This window comes from Pan paniscus, chromosome 1 (genome assembly GCF_029289425.2).
Source record: "Pan paniscus chromosome 1, NHGRI_mPanPan1-v2.0_pri, whole genome shotgun sequence".
NCBI classification, from domain to species: domain Eukaryota; kingdom Metazoa; phylum Chordata; class Mammalia; order Primates; family Hominidae; genus Pan; species Pan paniscus.
This window is the reverse complement of record NC_073249.2, coordinates 66,842,923-66,856,183: the sequence shown is the minus strand read 5'-3', so window position 1 is coordinate 66,856,183 and position 13,261 is coordinate 66,842,923. Positions and strand designations below refer to the sequence as shown.

The following is a 13,261-nucleotide window of genomic DNA, read 5'->3' as shown; positions in this document are numbered from 1 at the left end:
CTCAGGTGATCTGTATATACAATAAAGTTTAAGAAACAGCAGCTATAGCTTTAGCTACAGGAGACTGGCGATGACATTATCAGGTGGACAGAGTATTAAATCAGGGAGCAATGAGGGATTTCCTAGGAGAAACAAGAAAGAAAAGACTTTGTAGTGCTTGAGAGTTGGACGACGATAGTATAGAAATGGATTATCTGGAAATACAGACTGAGACAGCCAGCAATGCAGAATTTGCTAGAAAACCTAAGATTATATCTTTTTAATCAAAAGATCTGAAGATGTAAATGAACAGCAGATTAGAAAATTTAGAAAAAGACCAATTGCAACAACTGTTTCTCAACTTGCTTTATCATTGATTCAAATGTAAACTTTTTGGAAAATACATTATTTCAATAATACAAAGAAATATACTCAGAAGCCTCCATGAGAGTTTTGAGTCAAATTTAAGTTTGTGTTTGAATTTTAGTCCTATCCTGTGAGAAATACTAATTAGTGGAAAAGTTCAGTATATTGATGTAAGCTCTACATTTTTGGAAGTTAAATTTCTTCTGTATTCTATAGTGTGTGACTAGTCAACTAGAATAAATAATGACATTACAAGTAATTAGAGTCACTAGAAGAAATCTAGAAGACTTACCTCATGAGTAACTGAGACAATCCAAAAATATGTCTCCCTGTTTTTTACAGGCAAATTGCAACTTGATCTGTGGTGATGAATATGGTCCAGAAACAAGGTTGAGCATGTCTCAATTGAACGAAAAGGAAACTCCTTTTGAACTCATCGAGGCTCTACTTAAGTACATTGAAACCCTTAATGTTCCTGGAGCTGTGTTGGTTTTTTTGCCTGGCTGGAATCTGATTTATACTATGCAGAAGCATTTGGAAATGAATCCACATTTTGGTATGAGTCTTTGAATTCTCACATATTTGAGAGTGAAAATGAATGTTTTTGCTAGTGCCTTAGCCAGTATGTGAAAACAAAATTTTGTGTTGTTTCTACTTTAGAATAAAAATATGTATAATGGAGAGCTGTTTGAAACCAGCTCCTGTTTTTAGTCCCTGATTGTTCTTTATTGTCATATAGGAAGCCATCGGTATCAGATTCTACCCCTGCATTCTCAGATTCCTCGAGAGGAACAGCGCAAAGTGTTTGATCCAGTACCAGTTGGAGTAACCAAGGTAAATATTAAACATTAGAGTGATGGGATTGGAAGTGACGTAGATACTAAACAAATGTTACAGGCTTTCAAAGAGCTACCCAAAAAATTGTAACCCATCTAAATTGAGGAAGAAAAAAGGAGTCTTCTCTTTCTGAGCTTAGTAGATTGTTCATTAATCAGTTATTGGGTGATCTTTTTAGGACTTCTGTAATTTTCTTGTCATTTGTTACATACATAAGCAAATCAGTCCTTTTAAGTAACTAATAAGAATATTTTCTGGAGTGTAATTTTTCTTTCTTCACAGGTTATTTTGTCCACAAATATTGCTGAAACAAGCATTACCATAAACGATGTTGTTTATGTCATTGACTCCTGCAAGTAAGTTACTGGGAAACCTATTTGTCTGCTCCAGTGTTACTAACTGGAAACTTCTTACCAGTTAACAGAATCAAAAACACCTTATTTTTAAACTCCTGGGTTCTTAAATCTCCAAAATTATTGTGCATCTATATAGCATTATAGGTAATTGATAATTAAGAGCAATTATTTGTTGATTACTGCAAATCAGTTACGGTAGAAAGTGACAAAGCTTGAAACTGTAACTGATGATTACTTCTCATTGCTCTTGGCTGCTGGTGTCTCACTTATTTCCCATTGGGTGTTTCCATTGATCACTGCCATACTATAGCATGCTGTTTGATGAATAAAGATGACCAGTGTTTAGCACATGACAAATATCCTACCTTGAAGGACACTCCTTTAAGGATTAAAGGTCTTCATTTTGGTATGAGATGAGCCTGGAAAAATATACCAGGAGACATTCTGTGTAGATACAGGAATTACATGGTAATTGATAAATTGAAAGGACAAAAAAGTTGAAACTTGGTTATATCTGGCCAACTTGTACCCCATGACTTCTCTTTATAATTCCTTAGTCTGTCCTGACAATGAAAACAATTTGCTGCCAACATCCATTTTAGGAAATGATGAATAGCATTCTGTGCCAATCCCAGTCATTTAGTGGCAGCTGTCTCTGTATGTAACATTGAAGGAATCTGAGGTTACTTGGGGGTTCAAATGGACCACACAGGCATCACTAGATACAGATATCCTAAAAGTTACACTAAACTTTGGAATAGAGATGACTTAAATAATTACTTTCTTTTGTGTATGTGCCATATTCCATTTAAATGCTTTGCATTTGTTAATTTATTTAATGTTTACCAAAAAAACTATAAGGTAGATAATGGCATGCAAAGTTTGGCCAAGGCAGTTCAGCTGATAAGTGGCAGGTGGATGTTACATTGCCTTTTAGTAGGTTGACAACTAGGAGATTGCAGTCAGATTGCTGATTCTTACTTGTGCCATTCATGAATAGACATCACAAGTAGGTATGGCTTTAACTACATAGTGGAAAGCATTCACTACTTAGTGGATATATAATAGTTATTGATAATACACATGAGTCTTAGAATTAACCACTTTTTCCTATGTAGGCAGAAAGTGAAACTCTTCACTGCTCACAACAATATGACCAATTATGCTACCGTATGGGCATCAAAAACAAACCTTGAGCAACGGAAAGGGCGAGCTGGCCGAGTACGGCCTGGATTCTGCTTTCACCTGTGCAGCCGAGCTCGTTTTGAGAGGTAAGACCCATTCTTGACCTTTAGTAAGGGATTTTTGTTCTGTTCTCTGTAGGGACAGATGTGTGCAGTTATGTAAACCTGCCAATATAAGCTGATCTAAGTCTTGCCAGCCATGTTGGAATCAGGTGTAAATGTTTCATAAGAATCTTCATCACAAATCATTTACAGAGAATAAGCCAGATTTAGAAATATAGAGACCTAGATTTTTATATTATTTGTGCCTAATACATTGTATAACACTAAGAGGTTACTCCTTAGGCCTGCATTTCCCTCATTCTATAAAATATTAAGTTACTTAACCTCTCTTGTTTCCTCAGTTGTAAAAAGAATATGATAAATAATGCCTAACCCATAGGGTTGGTATAAGTATTAAATGATTTAATAATGTAAAATACTTTGAACAGTGTATGGCACATCATGATCTCCCAATAAGTGTTTGCTGCTGTTAATTTATACAGGTCAGATATCTCTTTTAAAACTGAAATGCTTGGGACCAGAAGTGGTTTTGGATTTTTTTTCTTGGTAATATTTGCATTGTATTTACCAGTTGGGCATCCCTAATCTGAAAATATGAAATCCAAAACGCTCTTATGAGCATTTCCTTTAAGTGTCATGTCAGAAGTCAAAAAGTTTTGGATTTTAAAGTTACATCTATAAGAGCCTTTCTAGTGGCACTAAAATTACATGAACTAGGAAGGTGGGGAGGTTGTAGAGAAATGTTAGTATGAGTTATCATCCTACAAAAAGTCTTGTTGTCGTTTTTAACCCATGTTTGTCAACAGGCAAGGCCTGAAGAGACCATGGGTGGAGCTAATAACATTTGTGATTTTGGATAATTTTTTCATTTTTCTTCTCAGCCTAAAAGGCTATCGAGCTGTGAGGATAAGTCAGAAACCACCATGCAACCAGATTAAATTTTGTCAACAGTGTGTATAGTGAATGATAAAAGGTCCGATGGTAATTGTAAAATAAAAGGATGAGGAAAAGGCAGCTCTGTATCCCTGATTACCTTGCTGCAAAAAGTTTATTAACATCTGTGTATACACAAGGAGGATGGTTATTTTATGCTTATTTTCTCTTAGACTTGAAACCCACATGACACCAGAGATGTTCCGAACACCATTGCACGAAATTGCTCTTAGCATAAAACTTCTGCGTCTAGGAGGAATTGGCCAATTTCTGGCCAAAGCAATTGAACCTCCCCCTTTGGATGCTGTGATTGAAGCAGAACACACTCTTAGAGGTACTTACAAATACAAACCTACTTGACGCAGATATTAATCGTACCATCTGTCTTGTTCTGGCAGATAACACTTACAAATGAATCAAGATGATGAAGATGTAGTCAACAGGGCTGTGATAATAATAGTAAGGCCTCCAGTCTTACCTTAGTTAGTATAGTCACTGTTCTAATGAGCAATGAGAAGGAAGAAAGGGACAATGTGAGTCTTTAAAAAAGAAAAGAAAACTTTAAAAGGCATCTCTTAACTATGTACTAAAGATCAGAACATAACTTACTCATGATACCCACAGTATTTCATATGAATCTCTTAGAACTTTTTTGTTTTTTTGAGACGGAATCTCGCTCCATTGCCCAGGCTGGAGTGCAGTGGCGTGATCTCAGCTCACTGCAACCTCCACCTCCCAGGTTCAAGCCATTCTTCTGCCTCAGCCTCCTGAGTAGCTGAGACTACAGGCATACACCACCACACCCGGCTAATTTTTATATTTTACTAAGACAGGGTTTCACCATGTTGGCCAGGCTCTTCTGAAACTCCCAACCTCAAGTGATCCACTCACCTCAGCCTCCCAAAGTGCTGGGATTACAGGCAGGAGCCACTGTGTCCAGCCTGGAACATTTATTTTTTCTTGCTAAACTTGTTAGAGGTACAGTGAAAATTAAGGGCATTGGAGCTAGATCTGAATTTGAATTTTGAATCTAGCATTTATCTACTATGTAACTTCAGAATTTTCTCTAGATTTTATTTTTTTAAAAACATTAACAGCTGGGTGTCAGACTTCTTATGGCATGTAGAAACTTACGCTGCTATTATAGTTAATACTGTATTTATAGACTTCATATGAATTGTATTTGTTTTTATAACCTACAGGATTTAGTTGTAGTACCTTTATGTTGGGTGCTCCAGATTTTGATTTTGTTCTATTTTTGAGTACAGAGAATTGTTGGCCGTAGACATGGTATTAGCGATTGGCTTGACAAAAGAGGAACTCTAAACTGTCTTAACCTTAATTTAGAGTAATGTTTTGTCTGCTTAAAATTAGTGTTCATTTGTTTCTGCTCACAAAGAACTATCTCCCCACAGAGCTTGATGCATTAGATGCCAATGATGAGTTGACTCCTTTGGGACGAATCCTGGCTAAACTCCCCATTGAGCCTCGTTTTGGCAAAATGATGATAATGGGGTGTATTTTCTAGTAAGTACTTTGTTTTATTTCTCTTCGTTAAGTGGCAGAATAATTTCAGAATCTTCTCCTCCCTGTAAAAGCAGTATTGGCTCAGATAGACGAAAAAAAATCCTAAATGTTCTTCAGGGAAGTAACATACCTAGATATTGAGAGCAGTGTAACACTAAAAAAATGAACAATTCCAGTAGATGGATATCTGGGCCCAATATGGGGAAAAGGGCACTGATTTCTCAAAAGTTAAAAGCAAGCAGGCCAGGCAATGTGGCTCACACCTTGAATCCTAGCACTTTGGGAGGCCAGGGTGGGAGGGTCCCTTGTTATTAATAGTTGGTCTTGAAAGAGCAGTGTCAGGAAAAGAGGTTTATTTTATCAGAAAATGTTGAAGATTAAGAGATTTGGTATGATGGGGAAGAGAGAATATAAAAGGAAAAATATACTTGGTCATAATTTATGATAAATATGTGGCCATTAGAGCATCAGAGCATTTTTTTCTTTCTGATTCTGAAGAGAGCAGCTATAAAGTTCTTTGTTAAGCCAGTTTCATTGCAAATAAAAGTAGAATCATAGCCATAAAGACTGCAACCCACAGTCGACAGTCCTACCTGAGCTGCTGGCAACAACATTGTGATCTAGTCTGGATTTAACTGTCTTTGTGTATTTCAGCGTGGGAGATGCTATCTGTACCATTGCTGCTGCTACCTGCTTTCCAGAGCCTTTCATCAATGAAGGAAAGCGGCTGGGCTATATCCATCGAAATTTTGCTGGAAACAGATTTTCTGATCACGTAGCCCTTTTGTCAGTATTCCAAGCCTGGGATGATGCTAGGTATGAGTAAGATTTGGGTGAGCTGTCTGTAGTTTCTCATTTGTACTTAGTTCTCTGGTCTTAGAGAATGATTTCTCATGCCAATTTATTTTAGAATGGGTGGAGAAGAAGCAGAGATACGTTTTTGTGAGCACAAAAGACTTAATATGGCTACACTAAGAATGACCTGGGAAGCCAAAGTTCAGCTCAAAGAGATTTTGATTAATTCTGGGTTTCCAGAAGGTAAGACTTCTTCCATTCTTAAGATATCTTTAAAGTGACATTTATATAGTACATGCAAATTGACAGCAAAGTGTATTTTAGTTTCAAATTTTAGACCCTATGATTTTTATATATTCCCGACTATTTCTTAGTTCTCGTGAACACTGGTCTAGTTCCCAGAATGAGTACTTTGCTGATAACCTTATAGTGGTTTGCAAAGTAATTTATTAGCATTTAGACTTGAAGTAAATTCTACCACATTAAATTTTAAATGACTTTAATTTATACTTTCGGTGTACAGATGATTAAAGGACTTTATGACATCTAACATAGAAAAAAACCAACCCATGTTTCTTGATGAGCCGTAGTACTTTTCTTTTCCAACTAGGTTAAAATATAGAATTACTTCCTAAAACATTGAGAACTGGAATGCATAACCAGAAATAAGACTGTTGAGAGACAGAAGGTAGTTGGGCAAGATGGTAAATTTTTAAAGGCTGTGATTGGAGTAACTAAACAAAGTAGTGAGTGGTTCTCTTCTGTCATAAGCCAGCCGAAATTTTAGTTTTTCCTCAAAATTATAAGAAAGGGAAAACTTCATGTGCTAGAATCTTGAGATGAATTTTACAGGTAATGAAACAGGCACCAAGGTATAAATTGTCTTTAATTCATCCAATTAGGAGGCTAAAGACTAGAACTCGTTTGTCTAGAACAAAATATGTCTGTGCTTTCAGCGGTTGACTGTCATGCTTTCCAGTCAGTAGCTAAGTACTCAAAGTGTAGACTGGGTAAAAATGTCAGCCTTCATTCCAGTAGGTGTCCTCTTAGATTATCTCCATCTTCTCTACAACTAACAGCTATTTAAGAGTAGCAGATAAATACTTTGTGGTCCTATCAGTCAAGCCCTTATTCTCAGAGTAGATGGTTGATTGGGGGACTTTAAAAAGTAATCACCCCGGCCGGGCGCAGTGGCTCACACCTGTAATCCCAGCGCTTTGGGAGGCTGAGTCAGGTGGATCACAAGGTCAGGAGATCGAGACCATCCTGGCTAACACGGTGAAACCCATCTCTACTAAAACTACAAAAAATTAGCCGGGCGTGGTGGCGGGTGCCTGTAGTCCCAGCTACTCGGGAGGCTGAGGCAGGAGAATGGCATGAACCCAGGAGGCAGAGCTTGCAGTGAGCAGAGATGGCGCCACTGCACTCCAGCCTGGGCGACAGAGCGAGACTCGTCTCAAAAAAAAAAAAAAGTAATCACCCCAAGCTTATTTATGGTTGAGTCTATAAGAGAATAGAGACGTTTTCGTTTTCTTATTGTGGAAACTCAGTAACATTACTCCTTGAACTTAATCTGGGTGTAAGGATTCTGAGAAGAGAAAGTTTTACAGACAGGTTATGTGAAAAGAGTGAGGAAGAGTCAGTTCTCTTAATTATCTTAAATAGTTTGCATGTAATGTGAAGATCAGCCAGTTATCTGATTTTTGTTTTCACTGTGCTCCTCTTAACAGATTGTTTGTTGACACAAGTGTTTACTAACACTGGACCAGATAATAATTTGGATGTTGTTATCTCCCTCCTGGCCTTTGGTGTGTACCCCAATGTATGCTATCATAAGGAAAAGAGGAAGATTCTCACCACTGAAGGGCGTAATGCACTTATCCACAAATCATCTGTTAATTGTCCTTTTAGTAGCCAAGACATGAAGTACCCATCTCCCTTCTTTGTATTTGGTGAAAAGGTAAGAAAAGACTAGAAAAGTTTACATTGAAAGTTGAAATTGTCTTTACAATCATTAGGAACATGAATTTTGATTTTCAAAGCACAGTATGTAGCGGTATTTGGAAGTTGGAATGTCAACCATTTTGTATTGTCTCTTTCTCCATTTGCAGATTCGAACTCGAGCCATCTCTGCTAAAGGCATGACTTTAGTCACCCCCCTGCAGTTGCTTCTCTTTGCCTCCAAGAAAGTCCAATCTGATGGGCAGATTGTGCTTGTAGATGACTGGTATGGATTTTCAGATGTGAACTCCAAACTGAATTCTTAGAATTACAATATGATGGAATTCAGCTGCTAATCTAACTTAATTATATACTAATTATATCTAACTTAATTATATACTATATACTTAATCTTAAATTGATACCAGTAGAAGCAAATGCATTAGGAATTTGAGCCATGTCTACCACTAGGCACACCACCACTATGGAATCAGATTAAGTGAAGCTTGAGTACCCTTTCACATACTCTGTATATTGATTCAAAACTAGTGGTAAGCACTGGGCAAAAATGGAATAGAGCTTAATGGACAGCCAGTAGGCTCAGCCATCATATTCTTGAAAACCTAGAAAATGCCAGTATTCTGGGTCTCTTAAATTCATTATTTTAAAGTCTGAATGATCTGGCTGGGTGTGGCACATCACTTGGGTTCAGGAAGTTCAAGATCAGCCTGGACAACATGGTGAAACCTGTCTCTACGAAAAATCCAAAAAAATTAGCCCCGTGTGGTAGCGCACACCTGTAGTCCCAGCTATTCTGGAGGCTGAGGCAGGAGAATCACTTGAACCTGGGAGTTGGAGGTGCAATGAGCTATCACACCACTGCACTCCAGCCAGGGCAACAGAGCAAGACTCTATCTCAAAAAAAAAAGTCTGAATGATCCATATTGCTGGACTTTGTTTTTTGTTTATTATATATTGCATATATTTTTATTATATTTTATTTGGCTTGATAGACTTTTTGGCTTAAGACTCCTGCTCATAGCTAGCAGTGAATTTTAAGAAGCTAGTGCTGATTATAACTACTCTTCATATCTGTGTTTGCCTAAGTTTGGGGCCATTATAAGTAGTTTTTTTTTTTTAATATTAATGCTTAAGAAGTTAAATTTATTCTATAATGTGCCATGTGTGAAGTTGAGAGATAATGGTCTTTTTCTACATATACTCCCTCTCTTATTTTTAATGTATTTCGCCACTTTAGGATTAAACTGCAAATATCTCATGAAGCTGCTGCCTGTATCACTGGTCTCCGGGCAGCCATGGAGGCTTTGGTTGTTGAAGTAACCAAACAACCTGCTATCATCAGCCAGTTGGACCCCGTAAATGAACGTATGCTGAACATGATCCGTCAGATCTCTAGACCCTCAGCTGCTGGTATCAACCTTATGATTGGCAGTACACGGTGAGTACCATATTAACTTCCTACTGAACCAAGTAGAGGGGAGAGATCTTATGTAGGCCTAGAATTCCTAAAGTTAGTGATAGAAGCCCTATTACTTAAGTAAAATTCTAGATACAGATAGAGCTATATAGATAGAGAGTTTGATGTTCTGAGTTCTAACATACTCAGAACAAAGAATGTCATTTACTTTTTTGTTAGTAATTGGTCTGCTGCATCAGTGCATGTTGGTAGTGTTAGAAGGATCTTACAAATACACATACATAGTTCAGAGTGGGTCACATGACAGGGAAGTGACACAGCCCAGATAGCCCTTTTTCCATGGTACTGTTTTGGCATCTCTAAAGAAAAATATTGATGAGATGTTAAATTGCTTCTTTATCAAATGTATATGTGTTTTTGTTTATCTTAAACAACTAGAGCATGGATATCTTAAAGAAATGAGAAATTTATCTTAATTCTTAAAATTTTTATTTGCTTCAGGTTTTAAAATTTTTTCTTTGCCCACTAATTTTTATTTACATATACTTGATATTACCAAAAAGGCAGAAGAGTGATACGATGTATAGCCATATAGTCTTTATTTAGGTTCACTAATTTTCAGCATTTTGTATTTGCTTAATATTTGTGATGAAGTAGCAGGCATTACCACATTTTACATCAATACACTTCATGTCTTTTAAGAACATGGCCACAATACCACAATCACACCCCAAAACCTTAAGTGTTTTAGTAATACTATAATATACTAATGTACTAAAATTCTTCCAGTTATCCAAAAATGACCTCTAATTCCTCATCAAAAATGATGTATTGGCATTTGATCTGTCTGTAAGATGGGTAGATTGTTATCCTCGTCCTCTTTAATGTAAACAAGGAAACCAGGCACAGATAAGACCCAAGGTCATACAGCTAATAACTGATAGAACCAGGTTCAAACCCAGGCAACATGGCTCCTGAAACAGTGCTCTTACTATGCTATTCTGTGGCCCTCCTAGGTGGTTAAATGCATAGAATAATTCAATAACCGTCATAGGCAGATAACAAATGAAGTATTCATGGGTGTTTAGGAGAAGAGAGATTATTTTTGGCAGGAGGGCTGGTAAGCAAGGAGCCTCTGTGTATATAATCTGTTTCTATGAAGGATAACAGTCCGGACACTAGAAAGAAAGGGATATATGCAAGAGAGTTTAGGATGTATGAATATGTGGTGGCTTAAATTACAGTAGTAGAATTGCAATGGGGAGATGTGACTGGATTAGACAGATTTGTGGTAGAATCAATAGGAATTGGTGATTGACTAAAATGGAATAGTGCAATGAAAGAAGGAAGACAGATTACAGTCATTTATTTTTTATTTTATTTTATTTATTTATTTATTTATTTTTTTGAGGCAGTTTTGCTCTGTTGCCCAGGCTGGAGTGCAGTGGTGCCATCTTGGCTCACTGCAACCTCTGCCTTCTGGGTTCAAGCGATCCTCCTGCCTCAACCCCCCGAGCAGCTGGGATTACAGGCACACACTGCCACGCCCAGCTAATTTTTGTATTTTTAGTAGAAACAGGGTTTTGCCATGTTGCCCAGGCTAGTCTCTAACTCCTGACGTCAGGTGATCCACCCACCTCAGCCTCCCAAAGTGCTGGGATTACAAACCTGAACCACTGCACCCAGCCACACAGCCATATTTCTGACTTAGCTGCTGAATTGGTGGTGTTATTCTCGAAGAAAAGCTGCACAGGAGTAATAAGCAGATTGGGGATATGTTCAATTGAAGTTGTTGACAGTCCATCTTGATTTCTGCAATTTTTTATTCGCTTTATTTTCCTTATTTGCCACATGAAACAGATTTAGGCATTATTACCAAGGACATTTTTCAAAATCATATTTCAGAATTATTGCAGGAAAACATCTGGTGATAAAAACCAAATAGTTTATTGGCAGCTCCAGGAACCCTCTCCTAATGCTTGCCTTCTTGGAACACTTATGTTATTGAACTGAGTAAGAGGGCTGTCTTAAAGTTCTAATGACATACTGCCAAAATTCAAAACCTTTGAGATTGAACCAGAAAGAACTTCAGAAAAACAGATGGATACAATTGATGACTGTTTTAGAATAGCAGATCAATTTTATTTCAATTTCTATTTGTGCATTTGGCTTCATTCCCTTTATGTATTAAATTTTCAAATATAACTAAATGTGTACATTTGGTGAGTCGTTGGGAAATAATAAGAATGTTTTGCTAAAGTGATGGTTTTGTGCTTTTCCTAGGTATGGAGATGGTCCACGTCCTCCCAAGATGGCCCGATACGACAATGGAAGTGGATATAGAAGGGGAGGTTCTAGTTACAGTGGTGGAGGCTATGGCGGTGGCTATAGCAGTGGAGGCTATGGTAGCGGAGGCTATGGTGGCAGCGCCAACTCCTTTCGGGCAGGATATGGTGCAGGTGTTGGTGGAGGCTATAGAGGAGTTTCCCGAGGTGGCTTTAGAGGCAACTCTGGAGGAGACTACAGAGGGCCTAGTGGAGGCTACAGAGGATCTGGGGGATTCCAGCGAGGAGGTGGTAGGGGGGCCTATGGAACTGGCTACTTTGGACAGGGAAGAGGAGGTGGCGGCTATTAAAACTTGGTTATGTCAGTTCCTGTGTGTAGACAGTAAGGAAAAAAAGGCATGCTATGTGTTACGTGTTTTTTCCAGTATGTTTATTTGCCACCAAAAAGTAAATGCATTTTCACCCATTCTGTGGTTCATTGTAGTTTAAGGAAACCAAGCAAATAGATGCATTAGTGATTTTGTTTATATTATGTAAAATATAACGATCTCTTAAAAATACCACAGTTTGTATTTTTTCTTTAAGGAGTAAAGATTTGCCTTTAAATAACTTGGTATTTTCCTGGCTTTCGTTTAATACAATAGAAAATAAAGTATTACACCGAATACTTGTCGTGTAGTTTGTTTGTTGTGACCTCATATGTTAGAAAATTTTACAATGCCAGTTACATGTGTTCATTTTAAATGTCAGAGAAGTTGTACCCTGTTTCAAAAGTATACTAAGTGATACTACTTGTAATAGAATAAATCATCTTGGAATTGAATTGTTACCTTTTGAAGTAAATACTGGCAAGTGCACAAGCCACATAAACCTGAATAAAACTTTTGACCTAGGGTTGAACATTTGGCTTCCTCCCATATTCTGTCTTTGAATAAGACCAAGGCCAGCATTTTCTTTTCTAAGTTAGTTTCCACGATGACAATTAAAAGCAATAAAATCAATCCATAGAACTCTTGAATAAAAGGTAAATGAAGCTTCACTGATGTGACACATTTACCTACCTTACTGTGTTGCAAAAGGTTTTTGGTAAGCTACTTTTGTTGTAATAGAGATATTCATACATTTATAGCACATTACAGTTTCCAGTGAATTTTCACATTTCTCATTTGAGCAAGATACAGTGGAGAGGGCAAAGGTACTGGATTACACAGAACTGGGTTTGTCTTAATTCTGTTCTCAACCATGTGGATGATCTTGGGCATATTTTTGTTTTGGTTTCCTTTTCAAAGTCCTTTATCCTGCATACATGTTTTAGATCACCTTCAGCAATTATTGTTAAGCTGATGGCACCTATCTGCAGACTCAAGTCTGTCTCCAACCGAAATTTCCTTTCTGAGCCATGTAAACAACTGCACACTGAACATGCGTCTCTGCTTAAATATCCCACAGAAAAAAATCTCAGTGCCTTCCAAACTGACCTTCCCCTCCCCACCTACCCTATGTCCTGACAGTACTATGTTCTCTGCTCTGCTCTTTGGAGTTTCAGCTGCTTAATTG

The 13,261-nt window shown here is 37.6% G+C and overlaps 1 protein-coding gene across 3 annotated transcripts in view; it reads left to right on the top strand.

The window, feature by feature from the left end:
• Positions 1 to 12,369, top strand: part of DHX9 (DExH-box helicase 9) — a 48,729-nt gene extending 36,360 nt beyond the window's left edge. For all 3 annotated transcript variants that reach the window (XM_003824743.5, XM_055110719.2, XM_055110721.2), the window contains 12 exons: positions 688 to 901; positions 1,085 to 1,179; positions 1,465 to 1,538; positions 2,657 to 2,809; positions 3,892 to 4,052; positions 5,134 to 5,245; positions 5,900 to 6,061; positions 6,156 to 6,283; positions 7,771 to 8,000; positions 8,152 to 8,267; positions 9,240 to 9,440; positions 11,703 to 12,369. In XM_003824743.5, coding sequence (XP_003824791.1) covers positions 688 to 901; positions 1,085 to 1,179; positions 1,465 to 1,538; positions 2,657 to 2,809; positions 3,892 to 4,052; positions 5,134 to 5,245; positions 5,900 to 6,061; positions 6,156 to 6,283; positions 7,771 to 8,000; positions 8,152 to 8,267; positions 9,240 to 9,440; positions 11,703 to 12,054 — 1,998 coding nt within the window. In that variant the 3' untranslated portion in view covers positions 12,055 to 12,369. The remainder of the gene's footprint in view (positions 1 to 687; positions 902 to 1,084; positions 1,180 to 1,464; positions 1,539 to 2,656; positions 2,810 to 3,891; positions 4,053 to 5,133; positions 5,246 to 5,899; positions 6,062 to 6,155; positions 6,284 to 7,770; positions 8,001 to 8,151; positions 8,268 to 9,239; positions 9,441 to 11,702) is intronic.
• The last annotated feature ends 892 nt before the right edge of the window (positions 12,370 to 13,261 follow it).